At 39.4% G+C, this 23,466-nt stretch overlaps 1 protein-coding gene across 1 annotated transcript in view; it reads right to left on the minus strand.

The window, feature by feature from the left end:
* Positions 1 to 23,466, minus strand: part of MID2 (midline 2) — a 117,187-nt gene that overhangs the window by 7,837 nt on the left and 85,884 nt on the right. Inside the window, exons 5-7 of the mRNA XM_049767566.1 lie at positions 22,618 to 22,766; positions 17,125 to 17,252; positions 14,795 to 14,938 (exon numbers count right to left, since the gene is read on the minus strand). Of these exons, the coding sequence (XP_049623523.1) occupies positions 14,795 to 14,938; positions 17,125 to 17,252; positions 22,618 to 22,766 (421 nt within the window). The remainder of the gene's footprint in view (positions 1 to 14,794; positions 14,939 to 17,124; positions 17,253 to 22,617; positions 22,767 to 23,466) is intronic.

Consider the following 23,466-nt stretch of genomic DNA (forward strand, 5'->3'; position numbering starts at 1 on the left):
CGCAGCTGCATTTATGCCAGGTTTTTTGCTCCTGGTAATGGTAGGCAGTAGTGAAATTTCTTTCATTTTCTCCCAAATGAGACCAGAAAGGCCTCTAGACGAAAACCATAGAATTACAACATCTATGAAGATTCTAGTTCTTTGTTTAAAAGGACCAATCATCTGAGCACCCACTTTCTAGTTTCGATAGCTCAAAGCAGCACACTGAAACAGTCTCTCAGGGTGCCTTTAATCGAGTATTTCCTTTATTTTACAAGTGGGAAACAAAGATCAAGGAAAGGAAAGTCATTTTCCTAAAAAGCTGGTGATGGAGCTGAGAGGAGAAACGTGGTGTCATTAATCCAAGTCCAGGGATCTCTCCACTACATTATAAGCCACTGGATGAATGAACAAACTTTTGCTTTGTCTCAGCCATTTAGCAAAGCTTTCAGGGTTTATCAGTAAACTTTCTCTTATCACCCTCCCCTCATCCTTACTTCCGAAATAGCTGGTCTGCAATGAATCATAGGAAAGTCAAGGAGATGACATGATAACCAAAGTGAAACATCTCACAACACTATCTGGTTTTAGCCCTCCTGGATTATGAGGCCATTAGTCATTTGAGATTAGGTGGCCCAGGAATACATTGTTATCTAGAAACTTCTTCTTTTCCCCCCAAAAAAGTGAAAAGGATCATAGATCTGTCTTTCTGCTTTTAAAGCTCCTTAGACCATTAATAGTAACTTAGACAAAAATATATAAACAAGACCCATCATTTTATTTGACTTTTAGTAAAAACAGAATCCACATTCTAGTATGTAGATTATCTAGAGTTCTCTTTTCTGTTCTATGTTTTTTTCAGTTTGCCTTTTTTTTTTTTCGGTTTTTGGGCCACACCCGGCTGTCTGCTCAGAAATAGCTCATGGCAGGCACGGGGGACCCTATGGGACACCGGGATTCGAACCAACCACCTTAGGTCCTGGATCGGCTGCTTGCAAGGCAAACGCCGCTGCAGTATCTCTCTGGGCCCCATTTTTTCAAACCAAAATTCTACCAGAGGCTAGAAAGGGCAAAGAAAATATGTGGTGAAATTAGCCACTGAGATTAACCTCTAGTAAAGTATTCAGAAGTTTGAAACTTTAAAACAATAATGAGTATTTTGAAAGAGCACTAATAATGATGGTTTTATAATTAGTTGGGGAGAACGGAGAGAAATTCTAAATTAAAAGTAGGAAAAGGAGTACAATGGTGAGTATATATATATATATGCATATATATATATAAATTCTGTATAAAGAATAAATGGTGGAGACACTCAGTGATCCTCATTAAAAATAAATATGAGGGTCAATAACTGTGATTAAGACCACGGCTGCCTATGTCTCAATATGCAATACGAATAATAAACTGCCTATAAAATTTTAGTAAAAAGATGGAAACACATAATCCTCCATATTTACTTGCAACCATTCAAAATAAACAAGCATCGCAATGAAACACTACGCAGCTATAAAAATGATTGCAGGATATCTCTATGATATGGAGTTTCATTATATATCTTAACTAAAAAGAACAAGTTGTATAAGAATATTTATTACATTCATTTAATGAAAAAAGTAAAAAAAGAAAACATACATATGTTTGCCTGAATTTATGAAACAGCCACAGGCAGAGGAAAAACAAGCACAAAAACATGCTACCTGTTACCTATGAGAGACAGGAGTAGGGGAAAGGGATTTAAAGAATGTGGCTGAGAATTTCACTTATCTGTATATAGCTTTGGAGCTTGAGTTTAATTTTAGAATACACCATTGTTTGTTTTACAAACATTAAAACATTGTAAAACATTGTTTTACAAAACATTAAAATTAAACTGATAAGAATGGTAGAATGAGAATAAAATGAAAGCAAACAAATAAATAACACCAATTCTATTTTTTAAATAACATCAAAGGGATGGAGTTGTTGGTAGTAAATCAAAAAATCCTGATCCATTATGTGGTTCTGTAGGGTTATGAGCAAAGCAAGTCTGAATCTATTTCATATATATTATGTTTCTAAGCAAAGGAGTACATGTCATAATGATGCTGTGTGCCAGAACTCACTCCCACTGTGAAAGAAGAAACATGTAAATATATAATAGGAAAAGCAAGATAGAACCTACAGGGTAACTTTTAATTGGAAGTACTGGTATAAACTGATGATTTCTAAAATATATGGATAGCTTATACATATGTACAGTATGACCATACATGTTTATGTATATATTTACATATATGAGAACACGTGTGTATATCTTGTATCTAATACATAATATTCATGTTCATATCTAATACCATACTCCCACAAAATGAATGTAAGGTTCCTTGAAAATAAAATGGCTACTTTCAAATCTGGGGCTAGGTAAAGTCAAAACAAGAATCTGTTATGTTAGAAAACAATGAAGAGCTCAAGCAAATGATCACAGAATATAAAGACCCAAGAATCAGTTTAAAAGAATTCCACTAATTTGATTACCAAGAGTCAATAATTATCATCCACTAGAAATGGAGAGTTCACTAGCCAATACTAAGTTGACAAATAAACATATATATATAGTGAGGCTCTGGCTTCCAGCAGAGATCTGCTGTGCCAACTTGTAAATTTGGGAGGGGTACTAGATGAAAAACCATCATGTCCCCATCATCACAGTAGATACACCTCTGGTAAGGACCACTTCTAAAACATGAGTGTGGGAGCAATGGTCTTGACTTATGAAGCAGTATATTTGTATTGTCTAAGTTTACTTATTAGTCGCCAAAATTGGGAAAACAGCCTCATGGAAAAGAAACTGAGCAACACATGAGACTTGGTGCTTAAAATTAATATCCCAATCACACTGTGTTCCTCCTGATGTAATACCCCAAGGAGGACACAGCATCTCTTAATGTTCCAGTAATTAATGCATAATTTAAGCACTATCTCCTGTCAGAGGGAACATTAGATAAATTAAAAATAAGGAAGAATATAATAAAAAATGCAGAGCTACATTAAAGATAGACTGTAAAAATGCTCCCGCTGAAAAAGGACAGAGGCCTGAGAAAGACTATACCCAATCGTAGATTATAAAAGACAATATTTATATATTATAAAGAGCATTAATCAAAAAAATATATAGTGAATGGTAGATAAAAGTGTCAATGCATGCTAACTTTTTAATGTTGACAACTATACTGTGGTTATGTCAGATAATTTTCTTGCTCTGAGAAAAAATACACAGAAGAATTTAGGTGCAAGAGAGCATACATGAATGGAGCAAGTTATTATTAATGGGTGAATCTGAGTAAAGAGCACATGGGTGTTCTTTGTGCAAACCACACAACTTGTCTGTAATTTTTATTTGTTTCAGGATCACACCCAGCTGTGCCCAAGACTTACTCCTGAATCTGTGCACAGGGATCATTTTTGGTGGGGCTTGGGAGAGTATATGTGGTACCAGAGACTGAATCTGGGTAAGCTGTGTACAAGGCACATGCTTTACCCACTGTAATATCTCTCCAGCTACTGGTATGTACATTTAAAATTCACAAAAGGAAACTACTTGCTTTCTGGGTACCACTTAAACTTGGTGAAATGGGATTTCTTATTGAATTATAGAAATGGAGATTTATACCACATTTAAAAGAAAATCTAAGCACTTTAGTATAAAATGTATGATAAAAATTTACATAATAGGGGCCAGAGAGATAGCATGGAGGTAAGGTGTTTGCCTTTCATGCAGAAGGTCGGTGCTTCGAATCCCGGCATCCCATATGGTCCCCTTGCCTGCCAGGGCCGATTTCTGAGCATAGAGCCAGGAATAACCCCTGAGCACTGTCGGGTGTGACCCCAAACCAAAAATTTTTTGCATAATAATTAAAAAGGAGGTAACAGGATTTGTATCTTTGTGGCTGAATATTATATTTTGTTTTATGTGGGATCATTTAAAGTGTTGGGGATCAATCTCAGGCCTGCACACAAGCAATGCAAGTGCTATCCCACTGGGCTATATCTCTGATTACATAGCAGTATATTCTAGACTATCTGGACAGACAGAGGTGATAGCCAGTACTTTTGTAACGCAAAATAAAAAAATTAATCCAGTGAAAAATCTACAGAAATGGTAAAGACAAATGTTTAGTTATTGGATTTTTTCATGATGCAAATACCATCATACAAAGCATTACTTGTTAGCTAAGGTTTCAAATCTTGTGAGAGGTGGGAGATAGTTGAAAATAAAGGAAGAAAGTTCCAATAAATTAGGAAACTATTTCTCTACACTAAATTTTTTACCAAAAAAAGTAGAAATTTTTGGTTAAAGAAATTGTAGTGACTACAAAGGAGTCTTCAATGATAGGATGCCCATAGAGAGAGCTATAGAATCAACTATGAATAAATGGGGGCTACATCAAACTAAAAAGTTTCTGTATGTCAAAAGAAACAAGGATTAAAATGAAAAGACAGTTAACTGAGTGAAAAAAAATATTTACACTCAACATATCAAATAAAGGGTTGATATCTAGGATATACAAAGTACTAACAAAGGTTAACCCCACAAAACCTAAAAACCCATTAAAATGGGGAGAGAAGATCAACAGGCACATCTCTGAGGAGGACCAGTAGATAGCCAACAGGCACATGAAAAAATGCTCATCATCACTTATCATTAGGGAATCCAAATCAAGACAACAATGAGATACCATCTTACACCATTGAGGATGGCACATATAAAAATTATTGGGAACAATTTGTATTGGTGGGATATGGTGAAAAGGAACTCTCACTCCAACTGCTGGTGGGAATTCTGCCTGATCTTATCCCTATGGAAAACAATAATGGAGAGTTGTTAGTAAACTCAGAATTGATTTGCCATATGAGCCAGCAATCCACTTTTGGGTATGACAGAATCCACATGGGGATGACAGAAAAACACTGATCCAAAAGTTTGCATGCACACCACTATTCAATGCAGCACTCAGTACAGTAGCTAAGAGTTGGAATCAACCTAGATATCCAACAACAGAAGAGCAGATCATGACTATGTGGTACATATATACAATAAAATATTACATAGCCATAAGGAATAATGCAATCATGCAATTTGCTGCAACATGGATGGAACTGGAAGGTGTTTTGTTTAGTGAAGTAAACCAGAGAAGTATAAATACAGGATAAAATCACATATGTGAATAACTGCATGAAGAAATGCAATGGTTTTAATGGGGTTTATGGAGAATACTTTAGGCCCAAGAGTATAGCAAGGAGAAGGAAAGAAATTGAGTGGAGGAGGGGCAACACAAATATGAAAGGATGGGGGGACAGGGGTTGAGGACTCTCAGGTACACTACTGGTGTTAAGAAAGGGTATCCAAGCCAGAGTCAGTCAACACCAATGAAATTATGAGACCCAAACTTTAACAACAAAAATTTAAATTTGGCCGCATGCCAGGATTTCTGGGTCTTTGACTGGTATGTGGGGGGCTCTGGGCAGGACAGCTAGCCACAGGCCCCCTGGGCTGAACACCTAGTCCAGGGGACCAAGGTCCCCCCAAACCTGGTGGATCTTCAGGGCCACGCCTGGTTAATCGGGCCCTGGGGGGAGGGGGGAGAAATCCCTCCCTATGCATCCAAAAACTACAGGGGCACGGCTGGGCTCAGAACACTCCGCATGCCAGGATTTCTGGGTCTTTGACTGGTATGTGGGGGGCTCTGGGCAGGACAGCTAGCCACAGGCCCCCTGGGCTGAACACCTAGTCCAGGGGACCAAGGTCCCCCCAAACCTGGTGGGTCTTCAGGGCCACGCCTGGTTAATCTGGCCCTGGGGGGAGGGGGGAAAAATCCCTCCCTATGCATCCAAAAACTACAGAACCGCGCGGGGGCTAGTGCCCCCGCACGTACTTCATATATTAAGAGTATCCCTTACTGTTATGTTACGTTTTACGTATCCAGGATCTTTATTTTGTATTGTGCCCTTTCCCACATCCCTACAAAGCTCTTTTTTATTCCTTTACTCTCTATCCCCCCAAACATCTCTAATCTACATTACTCTTTTTTTTTTTTTTTTTTTAGTTTTTTTGGGTCACACCCGGCAGTGCTCAGGGATTACTCCTGGCTGTCTGCTCAGAAATAGCTCCTGGCAGGCACGGGGGACCATATGGGACACCGGGATTCGAACCAACCACCTTTGGTCCTGTATCGGCTGCTTGCAAGGCAAACACTGCTGTGCTATCTCTCCGGGCCCTACATTACTCTTTTTAATCAGTAGTGTACAAGCCTTATCACAGACCAAAGCCGTGTATTTGTGTAACAACCCCAAACTGTTTCAAGATACATAAAATGGACACGTATTTCTTTAGAATATTTTGTGTTTTTTGTCTGACAGCTATAATTCTTACTAAATGTTGTCTTATATAGTGACGATTCTAACCACTTTTCATCTTCTCTTTTTGAGCTGTTTAACAAGGAATCTTAGAGAAAGAGTCCCCCAGATTAATGCTTATGATTGAACCATAATTGTTCTTATCACCCCCATATGCGCCAAGAACACCACGTGGCATTGCTCCTTTTTTGCATAGGCACATTAAAATGGGAAAATACTATACATTTAAATAAGATCCTATCTAGTAGAGATTGGTACGGACAAATCTTATAGTGCAAAAGGACCTTACACCCTGAACATTGACATAACGACCTGGCACAGACCTCAGAAGAAAGGGCATTTCCCTGAACCAGGGAAGCCATCCACAAAACATCCAGGCTGGTCTATAGCATCACCTGGAAGCAATCCTCTACCAAGGAAGAATCTACACTGCTCAGACATTGTCCTGCTCAAAAGAGACTTCCATTAACACTGAGAAGACCTAACAACAACGACCTGCTTACAGGACAGAGCTCCCTGCATTGCCCTTTGATTGTGAGGTGAAACCAGAGGACGCTCCACATCCTGACTTCAATGTTGGATATACAGATTCCAGGATCTTTAATACAGAAGCTTGATACCAACAACAAAGACTGTGTGAAAAATATAAGTGTGTTGGCACTACAGACAATGTCTTGGATTGGACGATCTAGCTTGCCTGGAGCCTAGAGTTGGTCTTGTGCCAGGAAACTTCAGGGGTCGGGTCTCTTTGTACTTAGGCCAAGGTTATTTCTTTCCATGTCCCTCATATTTTGGTGGGCCTATGCAAACAACAATTGCCACTCTAACACCATTTTTACTGTGCTCCTTTGACTCTAATCCTTAAAAAGAACTCACTTAAAATTTGAGGTTAACGTAAGCTAATATGCATGTATATGGAAATGTAAGAAAATACTATGCCTGTAATGTTTAAGGAGTTACGTAAGTTTTATGGCTTTAGATTGCTTTGTGTACTGTTAAGAAATATTATAATGTGTTACAATCTGGGGACTTGAGGGACAAAGTAATTGTACATGGATTCTGTCTTATTTATCTTAATGTTCTTTGGCTGAAATTTCAAAGTTAAGATATCAGCAAGGGGACTTCTGAGAATTATGTTATGAGTGATTGTCCTTCCACTGTAACTTTACCTTGTCCTCTTTCTTTGCACCCTTGTTCTCATAATTAAAAATAAAATAAAAAGAAAAAAAACTTAAATTTGTTCTGCCATTCTGGTTGGCTGAGAGTGAGGGGGTGTTGGTATGGAATGGATTCTGGAAACATTGCTGGAGGGAGGTTGGCACTGGTGGTGGGATTGGTCCTGAAACATTGGATGTCTGAAAGCGAACTTAGAAGAACTTTGTAAATCATAATTGTTCTAATAAAATATTGTAGTATCTATACACAATGGAATTCCACTCAGCTATAAGAAAGATGAAATCTGACTTTTTCCTATAGAATGGATGAAACTAAAGGTTTGTTAAGTGTTAAGTGCTCTTTGAAGGGAAATAAGTCAGAGGGAGGACAAGTACTAGATCATTTCACCCAAGTCTGTTTTATAAAGTATAAAGCAGACATCTAATAAAAACAAACCCTTGGACTCTCACACATAACTGTGGTTACCAAGTGAGAGGGTCTGGGGGCGAGGGAGGGTTAAAAGTGACATCAAAACAATGGTGAGGGACAGGGGCATTTTGGTGAAGGTGGATGCAGTAACTTCTTATATCGAAAGCCTAGGCATTAACACTATTGTAACTGTGTTCTCTCAATAATAATAAAAAATACAAAGAAAATGATGTCTTTGACTTCTTTTGATTTGGGGACCACACCCAGCGATGCTCAGGAATAATTCTGGCTGCGCTCAGGGAAACACAAGGGATGCTTGGAATTAAACTCTGGTTAGTTATATGCAAGGCAAGTGCCTTATCCTGTGTACCCTGTACTGTCTCCTGCCCCACAACAATTTTTGATATCTATTATGTTATAATAAATGATTTTTGAGGCATAAATTAAAAGAAATGTGGAGAGATCTCAAAGGGAAAGAACTCTTAGGTCTACTTTAAGAGTAGTAGATCACACTGGCACATAGTACTGAAACCTACACTCTTGATAAATATTTTTCCAAGTAAAATAGATTTTATTTTCCCATTGTCAATTAATATGGGCAGTGGCAAATAAGGCTTCAGGACTCTTCTCTGGCTCCTGTTCTATACTTATTTGCTCTCACGCATCAGAAGACATAAGGCAGATTAAAAGGGAAGGCTAATATATTGGGAAGCAGAAGAGACTGAAAGGAAGCATCAAAATGAATCATATATACATTAATAGGAATTAAACTGAAGCGCTTGAATACTTGTCTAGAAAGAGGTATGTAATACCTAGGGACCTCAGCTGATGCTGTTTGTCCCACATTTAGTAGTCAAGGTGATTACTAGAAAAAAACAAATAAAAAAACAAATACAAGCCAAGGGGCAGCAAATAATGTTTGAGAAAAACAAGTCAACTATCCTTTACGGTAGGCAGGCCACTTAGAGAGTGCAGGATTCACATACTGGTCAGCACATTTTATAGAGCACTTTGACCCACAGAAGTGTGCCTATAAAAAATGCCAATACAAAAAAAGGAAAATAAACCTTGTCACATGAGGAACTGTGTTGGGAGAGGCCTTTGGATTGGTCCTCATATTGCCTTCTAATTAGATGTCTCTCGATTGGTTCCTTTGGTTTACATGTTAAAAATATGTTTTCCCATTGCCTCCTCACCTGGCTTTTTCCCCTCTCCTTGGGGGTGGGCTTTGTTTTTCCAATAAAGGTTGCCTTGGAGGCCTGGAGGGGAAGATGCCATCTTGCTAGTTGTTCCACTTGGTGAATAGACTAACTTGTGGGCAAATAGCTTTTGGTGTGAGTTTCTGGCCTGCTATTCCTTCCCAACTCTGCGTGGATTATTTCCTGCTTCGGACCTGTGTCTTTTGTCCTACCCGGATAAGGGGTCTAGGGATACCTCTTCCTTTCTGGGGATTGTGGAACACACAACCCATCATTTCACAGAACTAGCTGGGGCCCTTTAGAAACAGTTTTGGACCCCGCTGAGATAGCCACTCTAGCAGGACAGTCTCATGTCTGTCGAATGGAACCACTGAACAGAGGCACCCTGTAGGTCGAGTTCCCAATCCCGCCCCTCCGGGGAGAAAGAGATGAGCGCCTGTTAGAGCAAACATCTGGCATCTCACATCGGAGCCCACCTTCGGCACTTTCCTCCATCACATAGGTCAGGGGTCTCAAACTCAATTTACCTGGGGGCCACAGGAGGCAAAGTCAGGATGAGACAGGGCTGCATAAGAGATTTCACAAAAAAGGTCTTCAAATGTCATTATTAACAGTTTTAATTATTTCTTCTGAACATGAATAGAACATTGAGTGAAGATCATGAACAGTTCTTCTGAACATGGCATCTTTTGCCTATTCCTTGCTACTAGAGACTTAACAGCGCTTCTTCTCACAAATCTTAACCACATTTGGCTTTAGAGAGGAAGCAGTTGAGACCCTCAGTATGGCTTGAAGATGATCATCATTAAGTCTAGACCTGTACTTTGACTTCTTGAAGTTCAATGTGGAGAATAAATTTTCACACAAATATGTGCTCCCAAAAAGGCACATGGTGTGCTTGAACATTTGAGAAAGCTCAGGGAAGCTGGGGGGCAATTCTCTCAAAAATTGCCCATGCATGTCTGCTTTCCCACCAATCTCCCTAAACTTGGCTTTGAGAGCACAGTTGCATTGCAGGTCAATGAGCTCCATTTGAAGCACAGGAGGGGCATCTTGCACATCAAAGGAAAAGGGGTCCACAAAAATTTGGAAAGTGGCTCTATGCTTTTTGAAGTCTGCAAATCTGTGATCAAATTCCTTCTCTAGCTTAAAAATAGCATCAACATATTTCTCACCACTGAATGGTATGCCTGCATCCACAAGTTCCTTGAATGCTGAGAAATGACAAAGGTTTGTCTGAGAGAGCTGGGATTTCTATAGCACAAGTTTTGTGGAGAATGCTCTCACATTGTCATAGGCAGTACTGATAAACTGCCCCAGGCCTTGTAACATCTTGTTTAGTACATTCAGCTTATGTGTGATATCAACAAGAAAAGCTAAGTCCATGAGCCATTTGTGATCACTCAACTCAGAAACAGCATTCCTATCCTTCTCCATGAAGGCTTTCACTTCTCTCAATTCAAAAAATCTTTTCAGGACATTTCCCCTGCTGAGCCAACGTACCTTGGTGAAATAGAGCACATCTCCATATTCTGACTCCATTTCCTCTAAAAAAGCATGGAACCTCCTGTGCTTTAAGTCCCTGGATCTGATTTGGTTGATGCATTTCACAACAACAGACATCACATTGTCACACGGCAGGCATTTACTGCAAAGGGCCTGCTGATAGATAATGCAATGAAGAGCAATGGCTTTCTCTACATCCTCCTCTTCAAGTTTTTTTTGAACAAGTGCCACCAGTCCATTTTTCCTCCCTGTCATCGATGGCGCTTGATTGGTTATTATTCCAACAAACCTCTTTCATGGCAAACCTGCATTCTCAGTGGCATCACACAGATGCCAAAATATCTCATTAGCAGTGGTCTGGCCATGCATTGGAGTTATTGTGAGCAGCTCCTCTGTCAATTCAAAATTGCAATCAACACCATGGACATAAATTGTGAGCTGCACAGTGTCTGTTATATCTGTGCCCTCATCAAGAGCAACTGAGTATGCATCAAAACATTTGACTTTCTCACACAGTTGATGATAAATGTCACTTGACATGTCAGAAATGCACTCTGCCACAGTGTTGGCAGAAAGGTTGATTTTGCTAAACTGATCTTTCTTTTCCAGATAATACTTGCAGCCTGTAACATGCATTTTTTTAAACAAACTCTCCTTCTGTGAATGGTTTCCCGGCCTTAGCAATCATATCACTAACCATGTAACTAGCTTCAACTGGTGCAACATTCTCTTTGGTTGCTTTCTTGAAGAAAACGTGTTGCCTCATTAGACATGCTTTAAGACTGTCAACCCGCTTGGCTCTCTCATTTCCTTGATATTTTGCACATTCCTCAGCATGTTTAGTTGAATAATGGCATTTCAAGTTGTATTTTTTGTGCACTGCAACTTTCTCTGAGCAAATAGGACATGTGGGGATGCCTCTGTGCTCAACAAAGAAATACTGCGTCTCCCACTTTTCCTGAAATTGTCTGTGCTTGTCATCAATCTTTCTCTTCACTGCTGGCTTTGATGAAGTCATGATGAAGGTATGACGAAATTTAATTCTGTAATAAAGTTCTCTCCCTTAGGCCTCCAATAATGCAAGGAACTGCGGGCAGGAGCAGCAAAAATGACGACTGTGCTAGGCGCAAAGTATCCGCGATTATTCGCTTACCGAATATTCTCAACAAAAAATCGCATTAGTTGGGGCTGGAGAGATAGCATGGAGGTAAAGTGTTTGCCTTTCATGCAGAAGGACGGTGGTTCGAATATCGGCATCCCATATGGTCCCCCGAGCCTGCCATGGGTGATTTCTGAGCATAGAGCCAGGAATAACCCCTGAGTAGTGCCGGGTGTGACCCCAAAACAAGAAACAAACAAACAAACAGATCACATTAGTAAGAAAAAATCGCAAAAATATTGCATTAAACATTTGCATACCCCGAATGAACTGCTCAGGGTATGCGAATGTTTAATGCGATTTTTTCTTACTAATGCGATTTTTATTGTGATTATTCAGAAGCGAATAATCGCGAATACTGCAATATTTGAAGGCCGGCTACAGGCCACAAAATGTTGTATGGAGGGCTGCAAACGGCCCGCAGGCCACGAGTTTGAGACCCCTGACATAGATCATATTCCTCTTAGTCACAAAGGTCATGTCTGCAGACATGATACGTTGCACATAAACCTGACCAGTAAAGACCTTTACTTCCCTTCACGCTTCCCTGGAGCAGGTAAATCCTATTTTCCTCAGTGGCTGTATAACTGTTTAAATACACCTTCCCCCTTGGCAATAGAATCATCTCACTGAGTTGTTCCTGAAGCTTTTATTCCTTCATGCTATCTGATTTCTGGCCCACCCTAAATAGACTTGGGCGAGATTGTGAACTCTCCTGGGATCAGACATCACCTGCATCTTCGACCAGGAACAACTCAAAAATTATACTTAGGGAAAAAGAAATATAGACTAGATATAGGAGATACTTAAAATTATCTAGAGTTGTCATAGGAGTGATGGATTAGGTTTCTTAATAAGAAGGCCAGGACTTCGATCAGTTGGTAACTATGGTTTAATTCTAGGTGAATCAAGCATGGCGTATGATTAAGGTCAGGATCAAATCTTGACTCCATGAACCTTAAGAAATTCACATAATTTGAGCCTCAGTTTCTTCATCTAAAAAAACAGAATTAAGGGGCCGGCGAGGTGGCGCTAGAGGTAAGGTGTCTGCCTTGCAAGCGCTAGCCAAGGAAAGGACCACGGTTCGATCCCCCGGCGTCCCATATGGTCCCCCCAAGCCAGGGGCAATTTCTGAGCGTATAGCCAGGAGTGACCCCTGAGCATCTAACGGGTGTGGCCCGAAAAACCAAAAAAAAAAAAAAAACAGAATTAAAACTTGTTTCATAAATCTGTGTCAATATTCATGACTAAATGAAAGCAGACTGCAAATAACAAAGACTAATGTGCCTGCCAGTTTTTGTTGTCAGATCCTCGTTGACTAGGAAGAGGAGGTGGACCTTTTTTTAGAAAATCAGTCATAATTATTTATTGCTGCACAACAACTGAACAAGCTGTTTTTGGTTAGAAGTAAGCACTCCATGGTTGGACATGTTTGGTCAAAGTTAAACCCAAAATCTGCAAGGTGTCTGGTAGTAAAGCTTAGGCTAGCTTTACTAGCCTAAGGACCTAGCCAATGCTTAGTTATTACTGTTAAGAATCATCCCATTGTCTTTTCTTCACAAAGGGCTAGATCTTTGAAAAAGTAGAGATGACAACCCTGAAATCTGTATTTGGGGGCTTATTCTCAATTCCCAGGAAGAAACATAATTGCTGGCTTTGTAGAGGAGAAGAGACAGTGCAGTCAAGTATGGTCAGGAGGTTTTGGAGCTTGTGACCGACCTCAAAGCCTAAAGAAGTGGGAACGCACTTACCAGACCAACTGGCTTAAGCTGGAGATGCATGAGACAAGTGGGTTATTTTTTTGCATGTTTTGACCCCAAAGTTTCCATCCCCTCCCTCATTCAATCATCTCTTCCTAACTTGCCAGAAAACAGGAAAAGGAAGTCTACAGGATGATATTATGGAAAATCTCCTCTCATGGGGTCTATGGAGTTTGATGTAGAAGCACAAAAACAAAGGCAACATAATATGCTGACTAAAATCTCTGTACATGCCACTGGCTTTACATGTGTCTGCTTTCTTTGTTTTTGTTTTTGTTTTTAGGTCACACCTGGCAGCCCTCAGAGGTTACCCCTGGCTCCATGCTCAGAAATTGCTCCTGGCAGGCTCAGGGGACCATATGGGATGCCTGGATTCGAACCACCGACCTTCTGCATGAAAGGCAAATGCCTTACCTTCATGCTATCTATCTGGCCCCACATCTGTCTGCTTTCATCCCCACCTTGCATGGGAGGGAACTGGCAGTTGGACGGAACCCTCTTCTCTGGCCAAAATTCCTTCTGTACTCTGTATTGACCCAAATTCATTAGAATATTGAATTATAAAATTGTGTTATAAGTGAAAATGAAGTTTTCTAAAATGCCTTTCATTTTGTGGTCCTCTGATAAGCTGTTTATATTTCAGTTCATTTTTTGGAGGAAAGAGAAGGGGTAAAGGGAAGGTTGATTGAGGCCGCTAACTTATCATTGACTTTGTTAATAAAAAAGACTAAGGTAAAGGGAATATTAGTATGAACATAACACATAGAACATGATAGTGCAGTAGTAGAAAAGTCAAGTCAAGGTGAGATGCCCTATCTCTCTCTCACACACACAACACGCGCACTCACACACACACACACACACACTTAACAATGATGGTGGCTGAGGTCTCCAGAAATGAATACTGACTTATATGCTGAATTGGGGAGTAAAATGATGTGGAATGGAATGAAGGCTCAGGTTTACATAAGGAGGTGGGATTGGCCCCAGGGACTGCCTGGGAAGTGAAATACATAACTTGTTTCTCTCCTGTTACTCAGATTTGTGCAATGCCATAAAGGAGCTTATACTGTCTATGAAACACTATACTAAACAACCTAACATGTCTTACAAACACTTGCCTCGTGGCGCCCCGGCCAATCTTGAGCAGCTTACTGCTTCCTTACACTTCCTTATCTCTGGCCACAGGCCCCAACTACACCATGACTTACTGATGAAGTTAGCCTGGCCAGTGAATATGGTGTACTGAAGCTCATAGGAGCTGATGCTGAATTCATCATCCGAGATCCAGTGGACTGTAATGGTGTCATGGGAGGCAGTACAGAGTTCCTCTCGGATAGATGGTGGATTGGGGGCTGAAAGGAAAGGTGGAGAAGGGAGGTAAGCAATACACATTCTCTGTTCTGGAAGTTTTACAAATGTTACTAGTCCAGACTGACCCAAATTCCTATGGGGAGGAGAGAGTTTCTTCATTGCTGTTTTTTTTGGGGGGGTCACATTATGCAGTGATCAGGGCTTATGCCTGGCTCTGTGCCCAGGGATTACTTCTGAGTGCCCAGCCCCAAATTTGGGCCTGCCATGTGAAGTGCTCAAACTGCTGTACTGTTGTTCCAGTCCCATTTCAACCTTAGTATACATGTGGCTGGGCCCCAGTCTGTGAACTAGAAGCTGAAGCTACTGTCATTACACGTGCCATTCAACTCATGACAAATCACTGAGACTTCAAACTCCCTCAAACCATTTTGGCTTCTGTGGTAAAGACATTTTAGCAAAATTGAAGCATGCTATTGAGATGATTTTCCAATAGTCTACTCTCCCTGTATAAACACATACCTAAAATATTCAAGCATTGTGGTCTCACAGCTTTTTTATTAGATGACACTCAATGTATCTTTATTTGGGGTGGTTATTTGCTTGGTTTGGGGAACCTACCAGGTAGTACATGGGGCTACTTCTGGGCTGTTCCTGCTGGAGCTCAAGGGATCATGTATTTGTGAGGGATCAAACCTGGGGCTCCCACATACAAAACATGTATTCCAGTTCTCAGAGCCACGTGGTGTTCGAGAGGATCAGGGTCCCTCCTTGGAAATTTCATATCAGTAGTACAAGATGAGGGTTCGAGGATATGATGTTGCTTGGGTACTACAGAAATGGAGACTACTCAGGACATCATTATGGTACTTGGGGCTCAAGGGTTATACTCAGTAATATTCAGGGGATTATGTGCTGCTACTAAGGATTGAACCCAGGTTGGTCATGTGCAAGATATGCATCTTAACCCCGATACAATCTCTTTGGCTCCTATTTTTTCTTTAAAGTGTTATATATCTGGGGTGTAGATCAACTCTAGATTAAAATTATTTTCCTTCTTTGTAAAATAGGGATGAAATTGGCTAAGAATTTTTGTGAGGGTCAATGACGTAAAATTTATATACAGTCTGGCACAGAGTAGACATTCAATGAATAAGAGCTATTATTTTTTATGATTTTGGGTTAAACCTGGCAGTACTCAGAAGTAATCCTGGCAGTGCACACAGAAATTACTGCTGGCAATGCACAGGGGACTCTATGAGATGCTAGGGATCAAATCTGGGTTGGCTATGTGCAAGCATACTACCTGATATACTACCTAGAGCTAAATAGTTTAATCTATTACCAAAGATACCTACAAGTATATAGTTCTTGTGTATGTACTTTTCTCTTTAAATGATCATTCAATAATCCTAAATTATTTTCAATAGGCTAGCTGTATCCCTCATTTTCTAAAATTGTATGCAAGTCAGATATTTCTTACATTTTCATTCTTTTTTGTTTGTTTGTTTTTGTTTTGGGGCCACACCCGGTAACGCTCAGGGGTTACTCCTGGCTGTCTGCTCGGAAGTTGCTCCTGGCTTGGGGGACCATATGGGACACTGGGGGATCGAACCGCGGTCTGTCCAAGGCTAGCGCAGGCAAGGCAGGCACCTTACCTTTAGCGCCACCGCCCGGCCCCACATTTTCATTCTTAATGTGCTAATTCCTTAATTTTCTTAAAAATATTTGAGTTGAACCTGCAGGTAGAGCATTCTCTATTGTTGCATAATTGCCACCTGAGTTCTATCCCCATAAAAAGGGATACTATATTGGGATTGCATTGGGTAAGGCACTTGCCTCACATAGAACAGTCCCAACTTCAATCCCCCATACAGCTTAAGGTCTCCATCATACTGCCTGAGCACAGAGGAAGGCCTAAGCCCTGAGCATAGCTAGGTATTCCCAAACACAAACAAGCAAACAAAAACCCATTATACTCTAACCTAATATTTTTTACCTTTAAATACATATAGAGAACTTGTTCTACCTCCAAAAATACTTGACAATTCATTTTTATTTTCTATTACATAAACCAAAATATATTCAATGTGGAAAATGCATGTGCCACTGAAAAGGTTACAAAAGCACTTTCATTACAAATATTGTCCTTTTAAGATTATTATTTTGGAGTAAAAGCACACTAAAAGAAAGGGATTAAAATAAAAAGGAAATCACAGTATTTTTATACCTGTCAAATAATCGAGCCCCTCCAGCAGTTTCTTTTCTCTGGAAAAATCCAAAGCAAAATTTTCAAAGGCATCATTAAAATTTATGTCTGGAATCAGAACTTGAGAGGATGCAGTTGCCATAGCGACCCTGGAAAAGAGAACAGTACATAAATATGCTTCAAAATATTTCTGAAACCTCTATCCAGTGTTTGATTTTTTATTTTACAAGGTGAAATAAACAATGCGTAGAACTTTGATATATTAAGTGAAAAATAACTGCTTTTCCAATGGAAACCATTTCAATTTTAATCATGAGGAACCAATTAAGAGTAGACTCTATTCATTCACATATGTTCATCTCTAAAACATACTTCCCTACTCTGTATTAAATTGAAGAAGTAAATAGAGGATTTTTTCCCTTCTGCATCATTTCCATCTGGCAGGCAATATAAAAACTAGACCTCTGAAGTTAGGCTTGGTAGGAGCAATCTCACAGATATTTTTCTTTCTTATGAATTTTATGAGAAACAAAGAGTCAGAGTACTGTGGCTGTGTTAAAACCTCCCACACAAAACTGTATTCTATTGGATTCTTATAACATTTACATTTAATTCTATTATTCATTTCCCAAACTAATACTAAGATTCTCAAGCATTTGAATTTCGTACCTTTTATTTTCCATGGTCTCCAATATACTGTTAAACACATAATATGTAATTGCACAAAGAACTGAGTTACATTAACATAATATAGGGTACTTAGTATATACAAGGTGGTATGCATGCACTTTACATACATTAACTTTACATACATTTATCATAGCACTGTGGCCTTACTAAACACAGTTAATGTACAAGGAACTAGATACAGACAGGAGAATTTTGGGGCACAAGTTGCTCTTACAAAGCTCATAGATCACAAAGGAGAAATATAGTAGGCAAAAGCAATTTCCACCAAATAGTGCTTGATTTTTAATCATAAATTTATTACTTGAATTACAAAGAGGTACAGTTACAAAGCATTACATGGTTGAGTTTCCATCATACAACGTCGAACACTCATCCCTTCACCAGTGCGTATTTTTCTCTCCACCAATGTCTCCAGTTTTACTCCCACCCCTCCGTTCCCTCCCCCATGCCTGTCTCTATGACAGATATTTTTCTTCTCTCTCCCATTTTTCCTTTTTTTTCTTTTAAACACTATGGTGTGCAATATTGCTCCCGAAGGGGTATCACGCATATCACTTTACTTCCTTTCAGCACCTAGTTCTTTACCAGAGTAATTATTTCCAACGATCATTGTCATATTGTTCTATTCTCTGCCATAACAACACTCCCCAATCTTTGTGGCAAGCTTTCTACCACAGACCAGTCAACCTGGCCCTCATTTTTATGGTCTTCGGGTATTATTACTATACAATTTTTGAGATCCCAGAAATGGGCACACTCATTCTATGTTTACCCCTATCCCTCTGACTCATTTTGCTCAGAGTAATACTCTCCATATCCATCCATGTAGAAGCAAATTACATAATTTCACTTTTCCTGAGAGCTGCCTAGTATGCCATTATGTAGATGTACCACAGTTTCTTTATTCATTTATCTGTTCTTGGACACTTGGGCTGTTTACATATTCAGGCTACTGTGGATAGTGCTGCAATGAACATCGGAGTGTAAATGCCTTTTCTGCATTGTCATTTTGATTTCCTAGGGTATATTCCCAGGAGCGACATTGCTGGGTCATCTGGAAGCTCAATTTCTAGTTTTTTGAGGAATGTTCATATTGTTTTTGAAAAAAAACGAAGCAGTTTTTGAAAAGGATGGAGAATGGTGCTCATTCTCACCAGCAGTGAATGAGGGCTCTTTCTCTTCACATTCATGCCAGTAGAGTTGTTTTTGTTTTTTTTTTATGAGTGCCAGTTTCTGTGGCATGAGATACTATCTCATTGTCTTGATTTTTATCTCCCTGATGATTAATGATGTGAAGCATTTTTATGCACCTTTTGGCTACCTGCATTTCTCCTTTATTTTATTTATTTTTTTTCTGGATTTTTGCTTGTTTGTTTTGGGGTCACACCCGACAGCTCTCAGGGGTTACTGCTGGCTCTGTGCTCAGAAATTGTTCCTGGCAGGCTCATGGCACCATGTGGGATGCCAGGAATCGAACTGGGATCCGTCCTGTGTTGGCTGCTTGCAAAGCTGTGCTAAGGCACCGGCCCTCCTTTATATTTTTAAATAAAAACAGATTTTATTTGGAGGTACTGAGAAAGAGGATTATAAAGAGGAGAGGAGAGGAGAAAGAGTGAGAGATCGTAAAAGAGAGAGGGGGGCCAGAGAGATAGCACAGCAGTGTTTGCCTTGCAAGCAGAAGATCCAGGACCTAAGGTCGTTGATTTGAATCCCGGCATCCCATATGGTCCCCCGTGCTTGCCAGGAGCTATTTCTGAGCAGATAGCCAGGAGTAAACCCTGAGCACTGCTGGGTGTGGCCTAAAAACCAAAAAAGAAAAAAAAAAGAAAAAGAGAGAGGGAGAGAATGAGAGAGAGGGAAAGACAGAGACAAGATGGTAAGGAGCTCAATGGAAAGTGCAAGCTTTTCCAAAAGTAAAGAGAGCCCCTGTATACAACCAAAATAAAAATAGGAAAATACACATCTCAAGAGGGAGCATACATGCTTTGGCACCATGTACCCAGGCAACACATGTGCCTGTATTTTTCTAAGAGAATGTTTCCATTCATCTCTTCCCCACATTTTTGACAGGTTTAGAAGGATTTTTTTCTTGTTAAATTCTACCAGTGCCTTATATATCTTAGACATTAACTCTTATCTGATAGGTATTGAGTGAATACTTTCTCCCAATCCATGGGCAGTCTTTGTATCCTGGTCATTGTTTTAAAATGCAGAAGATTCTTAGTTTAATGCAGTCCCATTTGCTTATCTTTGTTTCTATTTGCTTGGTCAGTGATGTTTCATTCTTCACGAAGCTGTCATAAAGAGCTCTACATATGTTTTCTTTTTGTATCTTAGGATTTTAGGTCCAATATCAAAGTATTTCATATATTTATTATACTTTTGTGCACATTAAATAGAAGTCCAAGTTAATTTTCCAGCATATAGATAACTAGTTAGCCAACACTGCTTGTTGAAGATGCTTTTGTTGCTCCACTTTGTGTTTCCTGCTACTTTACCAAGATTATTTGATCATATACGTGAGGGTCAGTCTCAGAATATTCAAGTCTCTTCTACTGATCTCATGGTATGCCCTTTATTCCAATATCCTTCTATTTTAATTTTTATAGTACAACTTAAAGTTGGAGAAAATGATACCTCTCATCTTGCCAAGGTCATTTTCGCAATTCTTGAATGTTTATTTTTCCATATGAATTTCAGAAGTGTTTGATCTAGTTCTTTGAAATATGTAGTGGGTATCCTAATAGGGATTGAATTAAAACTATACAATGTTTTGGAGGGTATTGCCATTTTAATGATGCTAATAACCCCAATCCATGAGCAGGGATGTGTTTTCATTTCCTTGTGTCTTCTTGTATTTAATCAACTGAAGTTGATTCTGTGGTATTTGATTTTCTGGGGAATAATTGTGAAGGGGATTCCTTTATTAATTTCTCTTTCATTATATGTATATTGAAAAGCCATAGATTTTGTATTAATCTTATAGCCTGCCACATTACAATACAAGTCTATAGTTCTAGAAGATTTTTTGTAGAGTTGTTAGGATGTTCTAAATCTAGTATCTTGTCATTCACAAAGAGTGAGTTTCACTTCTTCCTCTTCTTTGTGGATGCCCTTGATATAGTTTTCTTAATATGATCATATGATTTTACACTTTCTCTTATTGATATGTTATGTTGATTTATTTGCATACATAAAACAAAACCATTCTTGCATCCCTGGTATGAATCCTACTTGGTCATGGTATTATATGATCTTTTCAATAAATTGTTGAACTCTAAGGGGGGCGCTGAAGGGATGATAATTCAAAGGTCTGGAACACCTGAAAGCCATGAGATCCTGGGTTAGAGCTCTGTCACTGTATAGTCCTAAAGCACTACCAGGAACAACTCCTAAGAATAGCAGAATGTGCCCCCCCCAAAAAAAAACAAAACAAGCAAAGTAATCAGAGCATCCATGACCTGGATGCAACTGGAGTCATCAGAGGTGGCACAGAGTCACCTCTCATTTTTATAGAACTGTTGAAATTTTCCCAAATTAGTAGCATCAATAGTTGATGTATCAGATTGAAAAAAAAAGCAATAGGTAGATAATACTTAGAAAGTACCATGTCAACAGTAACAGAAATCAGAGCTGAATTGCTTAGCTTTGTTGTGAAAGTGTAGATGATAACACTAGGCTTCTCTAAGTTTGAAGACTGTCTCTTTTGAACATGAGCAAGAAAATGACAAGGTTGGTATTATTAGATGCATTCAAAAGAATAGAAGTAACCATTAGTGATAATAGACAAAAATTTGACCAAATTGAACAGAAGGCGAATATTGAGGGCCCAGGTGAGATAAAAAGTAAAAAATATATGGTGCTGAGACTGGAGCAATAGCATAGAAAGTAGGATGTTTCCCTTGCATGCAGCTGACTCAGGTTTGATTCTCGGCATCCCAAATGGTCCTCCAAGCCTGCCAAAGTGATTTCAAAGCACAGAGCCAGGAGAAACTCCTGAGAACCATTGGGTGTGGGCCCCCAAATAAACAAAAGATGTGCAGTGCCATAGTAGCACCTTGATTATGTGAGTTTTATAAGCAGATTTCTGCAACTCAAATATAGATCTAGAAAAGGTATGAAGAGCTGAAACTAATTCTGGCTTGGAGTTTTATCAGTTTAGTCTAGATCAAAAAAAACTACAGTGAGCGAAGAAATTAGTTGAAATGAGAAGTCACACTTCTTTTTATCTGTTTTTTTTTTCCACACCCAATGTGCAAACTCCTGATTCTGTGCTCAGGAACCACTTTCCATGGGTTGGGAAACCATAGGAGGTACTAAGCAAGGCAACTGTCTCTCCAGCTGAATCACAAGATTCTTTTTTTTTTTTTTTTATTTTTGGGCCACACCCAGCGATGCTCAGGGGTTACTCCTGGCTGTCTCAGAAATAGCTCCCGGCCGGCACGGGGGACCATATGGGACACCGGGATTCGAACCAACCACCTTTGGTCCTGGATCGGCTGCTTGCAAGGCAAACGCCGCTGTGCTATCTCTCCGGGCCCGAATCACAGATTCTAAACAGATCAAAGAAGTGAATCTGGAAGGTAGAAGTCAGGATTGAAGAGTTGCAATGAAACTGAAGATTAACTGTTCTGAAAACAAAGCAAAACAGACCATCTCAAATATATAAACTGAAGTTACAAAATAGTATTCGGTTTTCATCACTTAAGTATACTTCTGAGTGATGGAAGGATTTAGCATGGGGTCCCTGGAAACAGGTGGATGAAATGGGGCAAAGGTAAGAGAAACCAAAACAGGCATGTGAAAAGAATAGGAGAAACATACCTCTCCGCAATATTTTTTGCTGACTGAAGGAACCTTGCCTGGTCATTTTCTTTTAGGATGTGCTCTGCTTGGTTGATGAGGACTGTTGAACGTTCAAGACACTGGCGGCAGTTAGCAACCTGTTGTGCCAACTTTCTCAGTTTCATAACCTTAAAGGAATCAGCCAAATAAAAATTAGATAAAATTCCCACACTTAATTAAAAAAGACTAAACCTGAAGATCTGCAGTAATTTGAAGCAAAAGCTACTCAGCCCCTGGTTTTGCACTGACCCTTCACTTTTCCCTGTCACTATGTCTGCTTTACCAATCATTCCTTCATCCACCTCACCCACTCGCTTGTGCCACAACCAGTTCAGTCCTGTAGCATTGATGATCTAGCTTCTTTATATTAATAAAATAAATTTACATGAAGATCAAAGTAAAATTGCTCATTTGAGAACACTGAAAATAAAACTAAAAAGAAACTAACATACAAAGATAACTGTTGCTTATACCTTAGTGTCAGCATATTTTCATTTAAATGCTGAATAAAAAAGTGCCTCCTTTATTATGAGTAACTACATTCCTGTGTCTATATTTCTCTCATGTGTGCCTGTGTGTTCACAGATCTGTATTCTGGTAAACATTTCTATGTCTATATTTATCTGATGTATGCTTATGTATTCTTGGAAACTTCAATTGTCAAGTTAGCTGGAATGCCCCAATATAGCACAGTTTTCAGTCATCCAGGCAATCACAACTTATCATATTGCATATATTTCCTGATCTTATAATCATATTACTGACCAGATCACCACTTAGATGCATGGAGGTTCATCCATGACCATGATGATAATTTTTTCAATTCTC

The sequence above is a fragment of the Suncus etruscus genome, chromosome X (genome assembly GCF_024139225.1).
Source record: "Suncus etruscus isolate mSunEtr1 chromosome X, mSunEtr1.pri.cur, whole genome shotgun sequence".
NCBI lineage: Eukaryota > Metazoa > Chordata > Mammalia > Eulipotyphla > Soricidae > Suncus > Suncus etruscus.